General features: G+C 53.5%; 6 protein-coding genes across 6 annotated transcripts; 2 read left to right on the forward strand and 4 right to left on the reverse strand.

Annotated features, from left to right (window-relative positions):
- Positions 1-262: 262 nt before the first annotated feature.
- On the reverse strand, positions 263-1,267 carry ACO1O0_005587 (uncharacterized protein; the record flags this gene model as incomplete). The annotated part of the gene is made up of 3 exons (XM_083195002.1): positions 263-532; positions 670-1,118; positions 1,210-1,267. The coding sequence occupies 3 exons, from the start codon at positions 1,265-1,267 to the stop codon at positions 263-265; spliced, it is 777 nt and encodes a 258-aa protein (XP_083049915.1).
- Positions 1,268-5,758: 4,491 nt separating this feature from the next.
- ACO1O0_005588 (uncharacterized protein) lies at positions 5,759-6,178 on the forward strand (the record flags this gene model as incomplete). Its single annotated transcript, XM_083195003.1, has 1 exon — positions 5,759-6,178. The coding sequence occupies one exon, from the start codon at positions 5,759-5,761 to the stop codon at positions 6,176-6,178; it is 420 nt and encodes a 139-aa protein (XP_083049916.1).
- Positions 6,179-7,236: 1,058 nt separating this feature from the next.
- On the reverse strand, positions 7,237-10,237 carry ACO1O0_005589 (uncharacterized protein; the record flags this gene model as incomplete). Its single annotated transcript, XM_083195004.1, has 4 exons — positions 7,237-8,873; positions 8,933-9,767; positions 9,848-9,938; positions 9,996-10,237. The coding sequence occupies 4 exons, from the start codon at positions 10,235-10,237 to the stop codon at positions 7,237-7,239; spliced, it is 2,805 nt and encodes a 934-aa protein (XP_083049917.1).
- Positions 10,238-11,689: 1,452 nt separating this feature from the next.
- Positions 11,690-14,017, reverse strand: ACO1O0_005590 (uncharacterized protein; the record flags this gene model as incomplete). Its single annotated transcript, XM_083195005.1, has 4 exons — positions 11,690-12,117; positions 12,181-12,855; positions 13,439-13,588; positions 13,660-14,017. 4 exons carry the CDS (start codon positions 14,015-14,017, stop codon positions 11,690-11,692), a joined length of 1,611 nt encoding a protein of 536 aa, XP_083049918.1.
- A 917-nt stretch (positions 14,018-14,934) lies between these two features.
- Positions 14,935-16,131, reverse strand: ACO1O0_005591 (putative methyltransferase-domain-containing protein; the record flags this gene model as incomplete). The annotated part of the gene is made up of 1 exon (XM_083195006.1): positions 14,935-16,131. One exon carries the CDS (start codon positions 16,129-16,131, stop codon positions 14,935-14,937), a length of 1,197 nt encoding a protein of 398 aa, XP_083049919.1.
- A 1,884-nt stretch (positions 16,132-18,015) lies between these two features.
- Positions 18,016-19,308, forward strand: ACO1O0_005592 (pyridoxal phosphate-dependent transferase; the record flags this gene model as incomplete). Its single annotated transcript, XM_083195007.1, has 1 exon — positions 18,016-19,308. One exon carries the CDS (start codon positions 18,016-18,018, stop codon positions 19,306-19,308), a length of 1,293 nt encoding a protein of 430 aa, XP_083049920.1.
- Positions 19,309-19,329: the final 21 nt, after the last annotated feature.

The raw sequence follows: 19,329 nt of genomic DNA on the forward strand, positions 1-19,329 counted from the left end.
AGGTCCAAGGCGGCTGAGAACCAGAGGGTCCCCCAGCCTTCCTTCGGACTGCTTGCCTTGAAATGCAGCCTAACAGATCAGGGGCCATAGTCCAACAAGCGCCTTCTTGGTAATTAATATGACTAGGAAAAATCTGTAAATCTTGCAGTCGCATAAAATGAGCAGCAACATAGACGACGAATCTGTACCACAGTTGCCTAGATTCTACCTACCAAGCCCCGGCTCTGGTCAGTGTCCCCTTGAATATTGACACTAGAATTATCTAGCCGACGGATCGCCCTCCGTCAACGTCCAGGCTGACAGCAGTGACGAACTTTCCCATGTCAGAACTTAGATAAAGGCAGGCATTGCCGATGTCATCCGCCTCACAGAGCCTGCCCATCGGAACATTAAAGAGGAACTTCTTCATATTCTCCTCAGTGTAAGGCACGCCGGAGAAGGTCTCGAACAGACCCGTTGCTGACAGCAAGGGGCACACTGCGTTGAAGCGGATGTTATCTTTGCCAAACTCTGCGGCAAGGCCCTTCGTCGCCTGTTGGTGAAGATGTATCGGTCAGCGATCTTGATCAATCACCATGTTGTCTAGTTTCTCCAAGGCGAACGACAATGGCTGACTGCAATGGTGGGGTGAAGGGAGGGGAGAGGGCAGCCATAGAACACTGAACTTACGTTGACAACGGCGGCTTTGCCTGCATTGTACCACACAAGGCCAGGCCTGGGCCTTGTTGCACCGATGCTCGCAATGTTCACAACGCTTCCGCCTCCGCGCTTCTGCATGTGCGGAACAATAGTCTGCACACTGAGGAAGATGCTCTTCACATTGACATTGGTAACTCGGTCAAACTCGGCCTCGGTAACCGAGAGCGTCGGCTTGTTGGGGTAACTGGTGCCAGCATTGTTGATGAGAATATCCACGCCGCCAAATTTGGACACTGCGGTAGCAAGGACCCGCTCCCAGTCGCTCAACGATGTTACGTTTGCGAACTCAGTTACGAGAGTGTCTGATGGTTCGCTGAAGGCCTTGGCCAGGTTGTCCTGGTTCATGTCGACAGCGACCACCTTGGCGCCTTCAGCAACAAAGATTTTTGCTGTGGCGAGACCGAAACCAGAAGCAGCACCTAGAGAGGAGAAAAACCAGGAATCTATCAGCACTATTCGCCCTAAAATCTCCTCTCAGAGGCATGAAGAAAAGGTCCAGGTTTCAAGTACCTGTGACGATTGCCACCTTTCCAGCCAACTGGCCGGCTGAAGTACCGGCAGAGCCCATGTTTGATGCCTTGCTTTAAGCCTAGTGCTCAGTAATAAATCTAACGAGGCAAACGAAATGATGTGAGATGTGATGATACGAGCTGGGGAAAGACGACCTGTGACATGAGAATAATGGTATGTTATATAGTCTTAAGGGTTCTGGGTCCCACCCCGCTCTCTACCCCGCGAATTCCTTGTTACGGCATTCGCCCCGGTGTGGGGACCCCAGATTTCGGCTATTAATGTGTATCAAGACGGCTACTTCGTCAATAACCATGGCTTTTGGGAAATAAGTTTCTCGATACATAATTTGCCCTTGTTTCTGCAGAGACGTTCAATCAACTAGATTCATGAGCCTCCTGGGACAGGGGATGGTAGATAGCAGACTCACGATATTATCTCAGCGAAGAGCATTCGATCTGTCGAAGAGCTTCTTCTCCTTCAGCTTTTATTGAGACTTGGCATCTATAATGTCAATCAGCAACCGGCCAGTTTTTGGCATATCGTCAACGTACCAAACCTTGACTAGACGTGGCGGCCGTGGCCTGTAAAACTCGTCCTTCTGATCAATACTTGACATTCGTGTTCCCGTTTATGTTCATGAGTTTTAAAGGCCTGATAATGTTCCGTATAAGATATGGAGTACCTGCACAAGTTAGGCATTGGTATTTGAGTATGTATATAGATAGACCGCCATGCACGTCTGTGTAAACCCCGCCTGATACGAGTTTATGTTAGGGAAGCGCCCGAAAATGGCCAATGAAAGGTCTTTGGCCCTATTGTAAAAACATATACATAGCCCATTGATGGTTCACCAGCTCAGGACTGATTAGCGTCTTGTCTTCATTGTGAGCGGTGGTAATATCAATGATTGCCTGCGCAAGAAAAAGTGGTATTAGCATCGCAATTTTCAACTTCCGCAAATTCCAGCTCAATTAAATATAGGTGAAGCAAAAGGAAAATCACGCAAGGTATAGTACCAAAAGCATACTGGGGAATGAACCGACGGCCGTGTCAAAGACACCGTTGCGCTAGAAACAGTTGATACGCCCCTCTTTTTTCTTTGGGCTGACCTCTCTAATCTAACAGGAACACAGGTAGCCCTAGGAAAGGTGTTTTGAGCAGACAAAATATTAATCAATCATTCTCCTTGGGTGAAACATACTCATGGGACATCTAGCCCTGTTCAATTAAACGTTGGAGTCCTTTGGAGGTGGTTGTCATGCTCAACTAGATATTCTTCACTAGCGAGACTTGGATTGATTCGACCAATTCTGCTGTGTTCATCCGAAGTTGGATTCGACTGTCCCCCATCTTACCCCTTATGTAACTCATGATGTAACCCATGGGGAGAAACCTCCCATGCCAATTATACATGCCACTCTACACCCTTCCCAGCTATGCAGCCAGTGCTCCCCTTTACCTAACCCCCGTCATGTCTGTTTCAGCCATCATTCCACCGTAGGGCACAATGTACGGGGTAGCATCGTGCGCTACTCCGATTCACTGCTATAGGCGGTATGTGGTAGCAGTGCAGAGGTCTCGGAGACTGCCGTAGATCTCGGTTCTTCCACATCTTAGCCGATCCAATGGTAATTAATTTACCTTAAGCTCTGTTCTGGCAGAGCTTATAAAGCTAACCAGCCGGTCCTAGGCTCAGGTCGGATTACGATGCATATACGAGTACTCGTGCATCTCCGACCAGCGCGAGACGAAATTAAGAATGCACCACCGTACTGTTAACCATGCCCCCGTATGCACTCAAGCCATAAGAAAACATCTTGGAAACTTTTGGGTTTAAGTACAACATCACTGGGACAGTCAATGGCGCTCCACTCCAACCTGAGACACGCATTGAAGAACCGGCCCCCAAGCAGATCTGATCAGCCACGACTCCTCGCACGTTCCGGACGTTGGCCGGTGGAGGATGCCACATTTACTGGGGAACTGTCTGGGGAGGTCGGGTCGTCGGCCCCGGGTCTCAGCATATGCGATCCGCTGAACTCCGAGGAGACCTCGCGTTTCCGCAGTTTTTCGGCGAATTATGACTCCAAAAGGGTACTCCAAAAGGGTAGTAGCTGCACGATGCATGCGGTACTTTTTCATCGCCTCACCCAAAATGTCCAGGTCTCTTCTCTCCTCCCACCGTCGCAAAGACGCCGTCATCCCTTGGCATACTACGCATCACAGGTGGCAAGCGGCAAGCCTCATACCACGACGAGACCCTGTATCTTCTGCACTCTGACAGTGCATGCTTCGAATGCAGGTCGCGGGGATTGGCGGCTGATTGAGGGCAGAGGAGACCTCATGGTTCCCCCCCCCCCCCCGTCCGTCCCGTATGCCACTCTCGACTTCCGAGGCTCCCCGGCTCGTATCCTCCTATCGCCAACATGATTGGACATGAAGTTGGGACATACTACTCGTACAGGCGTTTCTTAAGGGTTCGAGTACTCCTGGGCCAAATCACGCCGGTCGATCCTCCACCGAGCTTCCGGCCCCTTGCATTCGTATCATGTACAACAGCCCGTCAGCACTAGAGCCGCCCAGCCGCTCCATCAGCGCTAGGGGCATCCCGATTACCTCATGAGTGTCCCACGAGGGGCCCAATAAAGAGACCAGCTTGAAGGGAAAATGGCCCGAGAGACTACCGGGGTTCCCCAGCTCCACCCTGTTTCCCGCTCTTTCATACATGATGTGTCGGCCTTTAACGACCGAGCCAATAATAATGGAGATGCAACGGCCACTCGACGGGTGGTCGCTGACGCCGCTCAGCCATCTCACCGGTCAAATTGAACCTTGTCCAATGACCCCAAATCCTTTCTAGGTTAGTCGTGTTGATCCCCTCAAGTCTGGTTGTCCGTCAGAGCTCCCCTGCCATCAGCTGTCACGGAGACAATGAGTGTCATTGGGGACTTTTGATGATACATGTTACCTCCTTGTAAGCATTGTGTGGCTTTGAGGAATATCTACCCATGTGGCACTGTGATTGCATATCAATCCTTCCTCGCTTAAAACAAGAATGCCCAGCCGATGGATCATCCTGGTCCGTTGCAACGTCGGCTAGCATTCCTCGCCAGTCGTCACTTTGTAGGGCCTGTTTGGAATGTGAAACTTTGAAAGGTCTACCAATACAAATTGATACTCGTACCATATGTATGCATGTCAAGTCTGACGGCATCCCCCAATGCGTGCATGGAGTCTCGGGCTCTCGGGCCTCTCACCTGCAGACAGATGAGACAACCTGGGCTGGCGCAGGAAGGAACGTAACACTGGCCCATCTCTGTGCCACATTCATCCAGCGACGTCGTCACTGTTGCCTGGCGAGATTACCTGGTATATGGGAGATCAAGTTTGAGGTGCGATGATGGGCAGGTTATATCAGACATGGGCAATACATGCAGTGAGAAAGTGTCAAATGATCGGTTATCATTCCATGAACAATTCCACAGGTCTCTCTAGTTCTACAATCGAGTTGCCAGCCTTCCAATCCCATGTGAGATCAAGGTGTAATGACATCTCCACCCCATAGCTTCGAAATTGGGAGGAGCGCTACATAATTCCAGATGCGGAGGACATGCATGGGGAACGTCGAGTACATGTACGAATAGGGTCGGAAAAGATTACGAGCCCAAATACACTTAGACTAAGACACAGTATCTCCGGGGTCTACTCCATACACTGATCGCTGGATCCTGCGGGCCCACGAAACGGGGTTACATCAATCTATATTTGGGTAGGGACTTCCTGGGAAAAGGAGATCCAAGCAATGCTAGTAGTTTCCTACCTAGTTACATACTCCCAAATAAGGTTTAGTACTCATTGGACCACAGGTTTGTTTTGTCAAGCCAGAGTCTGACCGAGGTGACAAATGGGGCTTTGCTACTACATAGTATGAACGTGACGGCAAGCTTGCACATGCTGCCGTTCTCCCCGAGACATTGATTTGCCTAGTTAGTACTCTTAATGTCTGCTGGTATGAAAATAAGCATCATTTCAGGTATCAGAACACTCTTTACCCTATCAGTTCCACAAGCTGCTTGCTTGATCTTAACCACATGCATACACGGCGATCTCAAGTACTTCCAGATGACTGCATTAGTCTAAGTAAATTGATAATTCATGTACGTAAGGTGACTGGCGAACGGACTCAGGGGCTCGCTAAGCCACTCAGGTCCGTCAGCACCATACTTCGCAACTTCCATATGTAGCAATTTCTGGAGCTGTGATTCCTTTGCCCATACCCGCGCGGAGACCCAAGCATCCATGTAGGACCATGCGAAGTACCCGTATTGGAGAGGCAACTCGTGAGATCTTGTTTTAGAGGCAGTGCTCCATACATCGGTGTTAAAGCGCTTAAAAACGAAGAGTATAATAGTATAAAAAGGGTCCTTCATCCTCCTCTAACCCGACTCTGATCCCTCATCACACCGCAAGCAATACCACCACAACCACACAGCAACAATAACATTTCCCACCACAACCCCTTAACAACCATCTTCCCACCCTCACAATGAAGTTCACCATTGTCACCCTCCTTGCCCTCAACGCCGCCGGCGTCTTCGCCTCGCCTGCCGCTAAGGACGTCTGCGGCGACCTCGGCGTCATGGAGGTCGACCTCTCCAACCTCCCCGAGGGCGTCGACCCGACCAAGATCCGCACCTGCGCCGACCACCCCAGCAAGCTGAGCTCCGAGAACGAGGAGAACTCGCCCCTCCTCGCTAAGCGCGACTGCTGGTACGGAAAGACCCCCGGCTGCAGCAAGGACGGCTGGTGCTACAAGTCGTGCGGCGACGCCGGCTCCGGCCAGTGGTGCTGGGCTGCCGAGAACGGTGGCCTGGGCGACTGGATCAGCTGCAGCAGCGACAGCCAGTGCTCCCAGAACATGGCCTGCGGCAAGGGCAACTGCGATGCTTGCGGCTGCAGCTGCTAAGTGGGCATGACTCTTCATGCCATCCCGCAAACTACCTAGACGTGGACAGCAGATATCTTGGACAGCACGTTACCAGCCTGTCACCGCTAAGAGAGATGGAGTTGTCACCCTCTGGATAGAGAGAAAAGAATTTAAGAACATCCCATTCTTACTTTGCGTCTCTACTCGCACGTGAGCGTCTGAGTGAATGTTTCCTGCCGCCCATTGTATTCTACAACGGAGTAGTGGATCCCGTTTGAACCACCCCAGTCGAATAAGTCACTTTTGAGGTTACTCGGTGGCCTATCAAAAACTATTCCAAAACCTACTCTCTATTCATCACAATAATTTTATAATGCCTGGGGGCGATTCGTATTTAAAAGGTCTTTATTTTTATGATGTCGATGACCTCAAATAGTTGATTAACTCGTTTACAAGGCTTAGATATATATACGGTTAGCATGTAGCAGAAGGTTTACAAGTCATATATCAGACAAATACCTTTCTATTCAAATAATTATTTCATTCCTCAAGGAACCTCATGGTATTCTACGTTATTATGTATTCATGATGTAAATAAAGAAGCTTGAATTTTACATAATCTATACTAGCTGTACATTGCAAGCGAGTTGATTTATGGAACTAGATTAAATTCTCTTACAAGAATCATGTCTCGCATATTCTAAAATGCACGTCACTCAGACAGGAGGACGCGATATAAGACTATCCGTGTTATTTAGTACTGGCCTTACATAATTTTACGTTATATTGAGCAGTTTGTGATAACTTACTGTTGATATATAATGAAGTGAGATAGCAATATGTACGTAGAGTGGCAAGTATGGGAAGAACGAGAAAAGTAGGCTGGTGATCTTTCAAGAAGTACAATAACAAGAAGTCTGGGTATTTGTCAGTCATCATAGAACTACCATTGTTGTTGAACAACCGTCTCCGCCAGACCCGGATCTAGGGTTGACAGTAAAAACCACAGCGTTGGGTCACATCTAACCATCGCTAGCGAGCTTGTAGGGATCGTCGCCGTTTCTCGACTGTACAAATGTACGGAGTTGCTGTCGCCATTAACTGCTAGGGCCGATAGGGGTGGTGCCAGGCTGGACAGGGAGGCTGGGGTCATCGCAGCAGCTTTCTCCGTCGCCCTCGTTGTTCACTAGGTGGCAAGAAGGCGTGAACCACGTTTGCGCCTCGTTGCTGTACACATTCCTGATGACATGGATATCAGCGCGGCCGCTGCCATCCAGGTCGGGGAAGTAGACGCAGGTCCCAGCACGGTCGCTGTTGTAGATGGCTTTGCCCTTCTTCTCCCAGTGGATGTACGATCCACCAAGGTCCGCTGGGTTTCCAGGTCCCCTATTGTACCAGACGAAGCTATCGCCATTGAACTTGTCGACCCAGAGCATGTCGTCAAAGCCGTCGCCCGTGACATCTGCGAATCGCAAGTTGGCACGGTCCTTGTCCTCGGCAAACTTGATCTGGCCGATGTCCTCCCAGCTGTTTTCGGCCTTGTGAAGGAACCCAGAAATATAACCATTGGGTTTGATACAGAGGTAGTCATCTCGACCGTCGCCGTCGATGTCCGCAAACTGGACCGCGTGATCATGGAGGTTGAATCCACGCTTTTCAGCGCAGGAGACACCCGATGCGGAAGAATCTGAGTTGGCGTAATACTTCCACGTGTCGGGCGATGACCACGAACCGGTGGTCTTGTACTCATTCAGCCATACCGAGGGCCTATTATTGTCCTCAGGATCAGTCCAGACAATATCGCAATCCCCATCGCCATCCCAATCCATGAGATGCAAGTCGCGGCGGTCCAGATTCTTCCCAATCGCGTTTTGAGGGTCGAACATGGTCTCCTCGGGGCCCCAATACGACTCGCCCTCCGAGATCCTATCCTTGCCAGAGTTGGGGTGCAAGATCATTTTGCCGGTCGACCACGTCCACACATAGTCCTCGCTGCCATCTTCATGACCCAGCATGTTGCAGTACTTGTCCCCGTCTGCCTTGACCTTGGTGCCGCCGAACCCCGAGCTTTTCCAGGCCCTCATCTTGAACGAGTGGGTACCGTCTGCCTCACTGTGTTCAAGATAAACGTAGTCTTTCCGGCCAAAGTTGCCAAAGTCCTGCGGCACGCCCCAGACTCGACCAAAGAGGATGCGCGTGCGAATATCACCTTGGGGGTTGAGCCCCCCGACACCGGCATGCGTGTAGCCACTCGACTGGCCCTTGGAAAAGCCCTGGCGCCAGTCAACCTTGAGTCCGTCGCCAATCTTGCCGCTTTGGCACGTCCTCGAGCCAGTCCAAGTTTCGACCTCACCAACATCGCTGACCCAGAGCCAATCCGCCCTGCCGTCGCCGTTGATGTCCAGCATCCGGACGCCGGTGATGTTGCCCTTGCCCTTGGCGTCGAATCGCTTGCCCAAGCTCTGCCAGTACTTGGGGATGTCGTCGACCCAACCGTTACGCCAGGCCTGGATGTTGCCGCCATCGTCGATAGCAAGATAATCGCCGCGACCGTCTCCGTCTATATCGGCCATTCGGATGCGGTTCTGCTTGAATCCGACGTTCTTCTTGATTTCGGCTGTCTCGCTGACGCGCTTGAAGGTTGGCGGCTTGGAGTCTGTGCCGTCGCCCTGGTTGATGGAGAGGTAGGCATCGCCATCAGGGCCAATGCAGACAATGTCATCAAGACCGTCGGCTACATACTATAAGCCCTTGCTCCATGTACAGTTAAAAAAAAAGGATAGGTTGACGTACCGTTCATGTCAATAAAGTTGACTCCCGCTGGAAGGCAGTGTAGATCCGGGTCGAGATCCGCAATTCTCTCCAACTTGCCTCCAGTGTTCCGCCACACAGCAAATAGGTTGTCGTAGGGGGCATTAGGAGCCTCGTACCATCCCACAAAGTCGTCATACTTGCGGCCGTATAGGGCAGCAAAGAAGAACTGGCCCTTGTCGAACTTGGAGGTATGCTCCCAGATGACCCCTTCGTTTGTGCTGGAATGGTAATAGATCCCGTCGTCCGCACCGGAGCTGGGCTGCGTCACGCCGCCGTCTTCGCCTGAACCATACTCTTTGTCGCAGCTAGGGGGGTTCAGGTCTTCCTCGGTGATGGGTACAGGAGGTTGGATCTTCCCGTCGTTGTATGCTCTGATGATGGCCTGCCAGAATACATAGGCCATTTTGCGATGGCCTTCCTTGTCGGGGTGAGTGTTGTCCCCGCTCGGATTGATCCAGCCCTGTGCAGGACCGCTGGTTGGATCCATATCAGCCAAGTAGATGCAATGCTGGTCCTTCAGCTCATCAACCAATTCTCGGTAGTATCCGTTAAGGATCGGGTTATTCTTCTTGCCACCATCAAAACCACTGGGAATGAGAGTCGACAACATGATGCATGAATTGGCCATGTCGTCTGCTGACCAGATATGCGTGAGCAAATCAGACATCCGCTTCTTTCCACCGGCAATGTCTACATTTCCATTGGCATCATTAGTGCCTACATTCAGGACAATAACATTGGGCTTGAAGGGTTTCGATCTGTCAAAGTGTCCCGGCGTCTCGGAGATAACGGCGCCCGGAGTGCCTTCGTTATCCTACTTTTGTCAGCTGGTTTCCTTTTACCCGATCCAGTTCTTGGATATGCCTGAGCTGTTGCAGAGGATGTTCGACTTACATTATCGTCCATGGTTCCGTCCTGCCTGCCGCCCACCATGTCCACCGGGAAGCCATTGTACCTTAGTGCCTGTCGCAATGGCCCTCGAAAGCTTGGAAAATCACAATGTTAGATTAGATACCTGGCTGCAAGGAACTTCAAGACTAACCCGTTATGCTCAGGATTGGATCCCACTCCATTGACGATGGAGGCACCCAGTGGCATAATTCTCAAGCCAATCCTATCATCGGCACGCGGAAATAGTGCAGGGCCATGATCAGGGTCAAAATCGGAGAAAGGAAAAGCATCGTTGGACTTTGCGGGGGCGTCCGGCTTAGGGGAAGCGGTCACGACAATGGGGCCTTGGAGTAAAAGCCCAGCGACGGACAGCAGCGTCGACAGAGACCTCATAATGGATCTTAGACCACACCCACAGTGGTGGGGATTTCAGAGGAAAAGCACAATTATGAAACAGGATAGAAGCGCCTCGATCATCTGGTCTAGGGAACATGGCTTATTATATGTTGGCAAAAGAACCTGGCCTGCTGCTAACCAAGCACTTACATCTTCCAATAGTCTCACAGACACCATCATCGCGTGCTTCTTCAGGTCAATGTTACGTAGCGGATTCCTTCAGGAATTGCCCACGGGACGTACGTACGCCTATAATGCCCCCCTAACACCAATCACACTCCTTACGGGGAAACTGAAAAGGGATACCAAGTCATGCAGTCAGCAGCATATTGACCACATGTGCGTAACAAATACGCAAATCCCGACTCTTCCCAAATACAAAAAAGATTGCGAAATATGCGTATTAAATACGCAAAAAAAAAAAAAATCTGATATAAGCGCACGAAATGGCCAGAGCACTATAGCATGAGTGCCGAGTAGTAACGCATACGATAAAATGGCAGTCCTTGTCCCGTAAGAACTAGATGCCGTATCGCCTCGAGAAATAAGAATACGACGCCAAATCCTCCACTTCAACCAAAATCTCGATCGATCAAGTCGAGATATTCGATAAATAGATCATCTAAGTAATTTCATTGTTTTGGATAATGCGACATAATACGATATTAAAGCTTTCTATACGGACTGTATGAGGCATAGCATATGTATAGACTAGATCTGACTCCCTACCCACCACAATAGCGCATCTTCTGCTCATGATCGTGTTCCTTATAGAGGATAGGGCGCCAAGACAGAAGTCACCAACCACCGCTACGCCGCCCAAGGTGCACATGACGACCCGGAAAACCCTGAGCGACGCCCACGAGGAAGAAGGGCGTGCATGCCATCATGACAGGGACTCGGTCGAATACGCCTGACTACCTAGGCAGCTGTCGAGGGCTAGAGTAACGCACAAGCAACGGGGAAGCTAGTGCCTGTCTATAATATTCCAATAACGGTACCGACAAGACACGATGGTTGAAAGCACGACGATGGGCATCAGAGTGAGTCACAGGTGCTTACGACCTTTCCCTCGGCCTCGGGGCACTCTTGGGCGTGACTTGACTAGATCTCGGGGGTAGATCTGGCCTCAAACTTCATAGTTGCTCCCGCTAAGCCGCTAAGTGCTCATCTTGACTAAAGGGGAAAAGGGTTCCCCTTGGGATTGGGAGAAAATAGTACTAGGATGGGTAGAGATAGAAACCAGGCGTTAAAGAAGAAGGAGATAGCAAGGAAAACAAGGGAGTCTGTTTCTGAAAGCCAGGCCCTATTCTTAATTCAAATTCACAACAGATGCAACCAAAGGTCGGTGGAGATTGCCGGTGGACTAAGGGTCAAACCATCGGACAGCGCTTCGGTATCCGTTAGCAAGCTTGTTATACTTCGAAGCCTATTTCGGCAGTTCATCACTTACTGTCCCTCGCAAGCCAATTTCTCCCTAGCACCTGTCAAGTCGAATTCACTGAGAGCCGCCCCCAACTCTTGGAACTTGTGCTTCAACAGGTTGCCAACAGTGCATGAATGCCCCGTTGCAACGTCCTTGGTTCCACGGTAGACTCCAGTTTTGGGTTCCAGGTGTCTGTGCCAATCCGGGCGAGGTGGTACGTCGATGAAGAAATAACCCATGTCTCTCCAGCTATACCCCAGATAGGGTGCCTTCCATGGCGTGAGCAGCAGGCCCTTTGCATGTAAGGCCTTACTCAGACTGCCAAGGAGCATGAGGTCACAGGCCTCCCCACACCCCGTCCATCCATCTGGACTGGAAAGACTATTGATGAGGATGTAAATCTGATCCATCAACTGCTTCAATATATCTTGTCGAAATGAATCAAGCTCATCTATGGTGCTCGTCGTTAGACTCAATGAAATTGGCAAGACAGACACTAGGATGTCGAACTCACCAACTACAGATTTAGGTATCGGCAAGTCAAGTGTCTTGATAGGACCTGTGCATTGGCGAACGATACCCTGGGCCAGTTGTTTCAACGCCTTCTTCTCTGGAAATACCCAAGACACGGCAAACCTGAGCATAAGATCACGGTTGTAGGCGTCTTCAATTTCAGGGAGATGGCGGAGCCATGTCTCCGCATAGATGTCGGTGATCTCAAAGCACTGGTAGTAGTCAACCAGTACGGCTAACTTGGCCATGGTCTCGAGGTCCAGCTGCCGGGGGACCTCCCTCGATCTCCCATGGATAATGTTCATCAGCATCAGCAGCGCCTGCTCGTCCCAATCATACGCGTGGACGATATGGAGCGGTTCGGGGCCTGTGCTCGTGGCAGGGTCGTCCCAAGGGCCCTCCATCAATTTCTCAAAATAGCGAGACGCGAGTATCAAATGCCGGGAGGAGAGACGGAAACGGATGTGAGGTGGCTCTGGAGGGTCTGTCGTCCCATCCTGAGAAGCAGGTGACGCTGGAAAGTCTGCCTTCTCATACTGAGAAGCAGCCATGCTCATGCGTTCGGGGTCATCCCAGACGGCAAAGGGGGCGTTCGCATTACAAAGCACAAGGATGGTGTCGCCATAGGGATCCAACTCGTGGTTGACCTCTCCGCTTTCCATGTCTGTGTCCTCATCTGTTGACATATTGCCAGGGCCAGAAGACTGACGGACGCCAAGTGTGGGCGGCCTTCAGTGGAGAGGACTGTGAAAGATGGAAGAAGGAAATATTGAATGCGTAGATGCGTAGGAGATTAGCTTTTATTTGTCCGTAGGACATAGGACAGAGAACCACCTCGGCTCTTAGCGCAATAAATAGAATGTCCCATACAAAGTTAGCGATGCTGTGGTATTATGCATGTATTTTGAGGCCGCACGCTCTTGATGAGTTTGGCATGCATAGGTGCAGCGATACAAGTAGATACAGGCAGATACAGGCAGTATGAGTATGAACTCGGCCCACGTTTAATACTTGGAATCATTGATGACCAAACGGATAATTGAGAGAAACAGGTACCGTGTTATATTTACACATTGTCGCTTAATATAACTAAAACCATACAGCACCAACATCCCAGGTTAAAAACTTGCTATCCAACACCAACGCCGTCCCTAGTCGTCCGCCTAGTTAGAGTCAACAATGGTGTGGTCGGTATCGCCTACAGCCTTGTGTCAGCGAGTCCATACATCAGAATACCTGGAATAGGAGGTTCAACATACATGACCAGTACAGAGTAGAGCTATCAATGCCGAAGATGGCATGAGCGCAGGTCAGCGAGTCGCGGTCGTCGGTGATCTCGCAGTCGCCGATCCTCTTGTCATCGGGGTCGTACATGCCGTACGTATGCTTTCCCTCGTCCTTGTACAGGGCTGCAGGTAAAAGGGGGGGGGAAGAGTAAGTCTCATCTGTTGTTCCTCTAGCCGACAGGGGGGTTACTCACTGAACCACAGGCCGCCGTCAAAGACGTCGCCCTGGTCGTCGCGCACCTCGAACCGGTACGGGTACTCCTCGTGGAGATCCTCGTTCTGGCCGCAGCCATCGCAGATGAAGCCGTTCGAATTGTCATTGGACAGGTCTTGTGTCCCATCGACGCTCATCGTCTGGCCTGGGTCGTCGCAGCCCTTGGGCTTCTCGTTGAAGAAGATGGCAATGTCCGTCTTGGACGAGATGCCGCCGCCACCGGTGCCCTCTCCGGGGACGCCATCGTTGCTCGAGCCAATATAGACGACGAAGCCTGCAGCAGCAGGCTGGATGGCCAGCAGGGCAGTGGCGGCGAGAGAAAGTGCGGAAGAGAGCATGTTGAAGGCGTGTTTGTGTTGGAGCTGACGCACAAAGGGGGGGCGGGATAGTGCGTGCGATGGGGCAACTAGTGAAGTTCTGGTGAAGCTGGTGATTCTGATGAACAAGAAGTTTAACAGAGTTCAGAGTACGGGCTGGTACTTATACTCGGAGCTCCGTGCTCTTTATCATGGCCATGACGCAAACCCTTGACTGGAAGAAGCAGCAATAGCTCATCACTTCCTTCATCCCAGCCGTAATACGTAGCACATAACAGCCATCCGACTTCTGACGTATGTAGAGTGGCAAGCCTGACCTATTTTTGGGCGCCGACGGGTATTTCCAGGCACCCGACGCCAACGGTCCGGGGAACTTGAGTTATCGGACCAGGATACTCCTCCACCTTGGGGACTGGAGATTATGAGGCTCAGTGATCCTAAAACCGGAGAATTTGCACGACAGGGGGCCAAGCTATGATGGCATCGTGCCCACAGCAAGCTTACGGTGGAGCCTGTTGGTAGGGCCGTCAAATCGCCCTCGTAGTCGTCATCGACGAAACTCTAGGATCTGCGGCTTCTAAATTCTCCAGGGCTTGGCTCCAGCCGCAGATCAACGGTGATTTTGCAAGCTGAGGATTTGATCCAGGTCGCTTGTGCCGATAATCCGGTTCGTTCCACGTGAGAAAAAGGATAACGGTTACGGGTTCCGTCGTCGATCTTTTTGTGAGCGAGTTGGGGATCGGAAGTCGGCATCGCGGAGGATCCTATCCGTAATCACGCCTGATCTCCACCAGGCTCACCAGTGGTGTACTAATGATGTCAACAATAATATCCAGGACCCCTGGTGCAATGTCTATTCTATTCGTCATGTCTTGTCTATGCCTCTATGCCCTGTATCGTCTATGAACAATCCACACATGCTATGCTATGCCCACATGCTACGCCCACCCAATTCTAAACAACTTGTACGCGCTCTCATCCCCCCTCCCAATGCCCTTTCGTTTCTCAAGTCGTTCCTCATGCAAAATCGTCAGTCGTCGCCCGTCCTCCCCCACAGGTCGATCCTCGGCCGCAAACGCCGCGGCCACCGTGTTGCTGACCCCGTCGAACCGCCCCGTCTCCCGCACCGTGGCCACCAGCCAGAAGACACCCCCGGGGGCCAGGAACCCCGTCGCGCAGTCGCGCAGCCAGACTGCGTGCTCCGGCGCGTAGACGACGTCCGTCGCCAGCAGCACGTCGGCGGGCTTATCCAGCGGGGGCTCGCGCGACGGCGCCGACCAGTCCAGCAGAGCGGCCGCTATGCGGTCCGAGTCGGCCGCGGACAGGTTGGCGGCCATGTTGGCGCGCAGGTTGTCGAGCACCGCCGGGTGGTAGTCGGTGGCGATGACGGTGGCGTCCGCGAGGCCCAGCAGGGGCAGAAGCTGGGCGAGGACGAGGCTGACGAGCCCCGTGCCGGCGCCCAGGTCGACGATCCGGGGCGCGGGGGGGGATCCGAGGGCCTCCTCCGCTGACAGGCCGAAGCGGCCCGGCTCGGCGCACAGGAGCTGCGAGAAGACGATGGAGGCGCCCCAGCTCTGCAGGCCCACATCGTCTGGCTGGTCCGAGTTGCGGCCGGCCAGGCCGTCGTTGAGGCGCACGCTGATCTCCGGGGACTGCTGTCCCTCGGGAGCGGATACCTGGAAGGAGAAGTCACGCGTGAAGTCGGCCAGTTCTTCCTGGGCCTGCTCATCCTCGGAGGCGTTGGCGAAGAAGGACTCGAGGACGCAGGAGGCCTCCTCGACGGCGCGCTCGCGGGCGTGGTCGTCGTCGGCGAGACACGGCAGCGCCTCGGCGCGCGCAATGAAGCCCGTCAGCCAGCGCTCGGCGATGGAGCGCTCAAAGGCGTCGGAGCGGAGAGTGGCGAGGGCATCCTGGTCATGATCATGGTCGTCGTCTGCGCCGGAGGCGTAACCAGAGTCGACGAGTGGATCGTCGAGGGTCTTGCTGGCACGGGGATCCAGATGGAAGGACAGGGGGCAGTAGAGGCGGACGAGGCCCTGGAGGGCGTCAAAGACCTGGGCAGATGAGAGGGAGTCGAGGGTGCGCAGGGCAGGCAGGTTGCTCGGCGCGGGAGGCCGGCACCCCGCGGGTTGCATTGGATCTCTAATTCTCTATCCGCCAGACGGTGGACGGCAGTGGGTGAGTAAGAGGGGAAGATGGACAAAAGCCGACGATCGTGGCCCGAGATCTGGGGAACGGGGACAGGGTCCTCGCAGGGACAAAGACGGGGTTATTATTATCGCAACTTGTGGACTTGTGGACTGCGTAAAACAATTTTTGCTGCGATAAGATGGCTGTAAGACGTGGTTGGGCCGATAACTTGTTCCTGCGCCACCACGTGGACGCTAACAGGCACCAAAATGACCAAAATGCACCAGTTCCAGTGGCTTCCACCGCTAAGGGACCATCGGCTCCACTAACATGACAGAGTTCTGGTCCCTGAAGTTCGTGCTAGTCTGCTAGATGGCCACTGTGAGTCTGCGAGTAATATTAGCGCACAGGGAGCGAGGGGTCTGGTGCGTGTGGATGAAGCCCCCCACGACAAGAACGCCGAGATTCCCTGTCAGGACTCGGCATACTCAGACCTACAGCATTAATAAGGACGGGGAAAGACTTGAACCTGGAATACCATATGCCTCCTCTTCCTATCTGTGCTCGTAATAATACCACACCAATTTGCAAGGTGACTGTTGGGGGTTATCAAAATGACATGGACGAGTGTGTGGTGGGATTCCATCCGCTGTCGCCAATTGCCGAATTTGGCAATCAGCCGCCGCTGGATCGCCTTTCATTCGCTTTCAGATGCTGGGGGGCTGAACACATCTCAACTGCCGGTTGTCTTGGAAGTGAGGCCGCAGTGACTGCTAGTACGAGGATCAAATGCTCAACCTGACAAAATACATCTGCCTTCTCCTCATCTGAACCTGACCTTGTGGCTATTCTACTCATTGTCAAACTTTGTGCCCATCGCAACGCCCTTGGTCAGACCAGAAAGTACAGCACTCGACGTTGGAGAACGCCTGCGGATCCCGCCCTCAGGTCAACCCTGCAAAGAGAAGCAAGATGGGAGCACCTCTGGCGAAAAATGGCCGCAGTGGCAGACAAAATGGCAGCGTGAGTAAGTTGGCGGCCAGCAAATCAGTAGAGGACACCAGCAGTTGACAGTTCGCAGGTCGTCAAACTACATGTAGCTTCACGGCACCCCTACACTGCTGCTGCTGTTGGCGCCGGAATCCTCGTCACGGCTGTGGCAGCGGTTGTCACTACTCCACTACTAGGAGCAGTAGGGTTTGGCGCGGCCGGTGTGGCTACAGGTATGAGAGAATCCCCAACACCCGTATTGCATGGATGCGCGTCTAATGAGTTCTACAGGCTTGGCCGTGGCCGCAGTGCATCCCGCGATCGGCAGCGTCGCCTCGGGCAGCGTCTTTGCGACGTTGCAGAGCGCAGCCGTGGATGCTGTGGTGCAGGCAGCTGGTGCCGGGATGGCTGCGCTGTCGGCTGTCTGGGCTTGGGCTACGAGCAGGGACGAGTAAGAGATGCAGGGCCAACTGAGACATTGGGGACAGTTACATCCCGATGAGGGCTCCACACGGCCCGATGACCGATTGCCCGGTTGATCGGCCGTGTCCGGGGGGAGCGCCGGGGAGGCGGGTCGATGAAAACCTTCTTGTCAATCGACGATATTAGAGTTTCCCGCACATTATTCAGCGTCACCAGAAGACACCTTGCAAGGGCTCCCAGACACCCGGTATCGGACGCGCACCTGTGGGGCCAGTTAGCATTTGCTAATTGAAGCCTACTTGCACGCAAGCATGGAATGAACTAGTAGTACTCCGTATCCGTCACCACCAACGCGACATGCCAACAACCTCTTCCCCTCCTCCAATTCATCCTCCCTGCTGCCATCGTGAAGCACCCTACATGTCCCCAGGATCAGCATCGACCAAGAGCCACGCACGCCCACAGCCGCCACAGTCATGGCTCTATCCGCCCGCGCAGAAGAGCTGGCCAAGCCAAACCCCGCCCTCATCCTCTGGGATGTGCTCCAGGACATGTACCACGCCGAGTCCAATCCCCATGGCTACGTCAGTCTCGGCATCGCCGAGAACACGCTGATGCACGACACGCTGTCCCAGCACATCCACAAGCACATGGCCCTGCCCAACGACGACTTCACCTACGGCGACGGCAAGAAGCATCTCCGGGCCGCCCTCGCCCGCTTCCTGACCAGGCACTTCAACCCCTTCACCCCCGTCCAGGCCGACCACATCACCGTCACCAACGGCTGCAGCTCCGCCGTCGAGCACACCTCCTGGGCCTTTGGCGACCCCGGCGACTGCTTCCTCCTGGGCAAGCCCTTCTACGGCACCTTCGTCCCCGACCTGACCCTCCGCATGGGCACCCAGCTGCTCACCGTCGACTTTGACGGCGAGGATCCCCTGGGCGAGACGGCTGCCAGGCGCTACGAGGACAAGATCCTAGAGGCCCACGCCCAGGGGAAGAAGATCGCGGCCCTCATCCTCGCGCATCCCCACAACCCCCTCGGCCGGTGCTACCCGCGCGCCGTCCTCCACCAGCTGCTGGCCCTGTGCAGCAGGTACAAGATCCACCTCGTCAGCGACGAGATCTACGCCCTGTCCACATTCACCAACACGGTCGACACCGCCGTCGCCATCCACCCCTTCGAGTCGGTGCTGTCGCTCGACGTCGCCGCCCACATCGACCCGGCCTACGTGCACGTCATCTGGGGCATCTCCAAGGACTTTGGCGCCAACGGCCTGCGCCTGGGCGCCATCGTCTCCCAGGCCAACCCCAGGCTGCACGCCGCCCTCACGCCCGTCACCCTCTACAGCTCCACGTCGGCCCTGACCGACCACGCGGCCGCCAGCTTCCTCGCCGACGACGCCTGGGTGGACAGCTATATCCGCGAGAACAGGCGGCTGCTGGGTGAGAACTACGCGTATGTCGCTGCCTGGGCGAGGGAGAATGGTATCGAGTACACCCCGGGGGCCAACGCGGCATTCTTCCTGTGGGTGGATCTGGGCAAGGCGTATCGCCGGAGTAATCCCCAGGCGGCAGAGGCGGATCTCGACCAGGTCGTCATGGATTCCCTCCTGCGGAACAAGGTGTTTCTCGCCTCGGGGGCGCAGTTTGGTTCCGAGAAGCCCGGCTGGTTCCGGATCGTCTTCTCCCAGGAGAGGGAGTACCTCGACTTGGGACTGCAGCGGATCGCGGCGGCAATCGGCCCACGTGGCGAGGCGGAGTTGTAATTCAAAATCTATTATTTCCAG

Source organism: Amphichorda felina, assembly GCF_050947745.1.
Source record: "Amphichorda felina strain 45539 chromosome Unknown scaffold_5, whole genome shotgun sequence".
Lineage (NCBI taxonomy): Eukaryota > Fungi > Ascomycota > Sordariomycetes > Hypocreales > Bionectriaceae > Amphichorda > Amphichorda felina.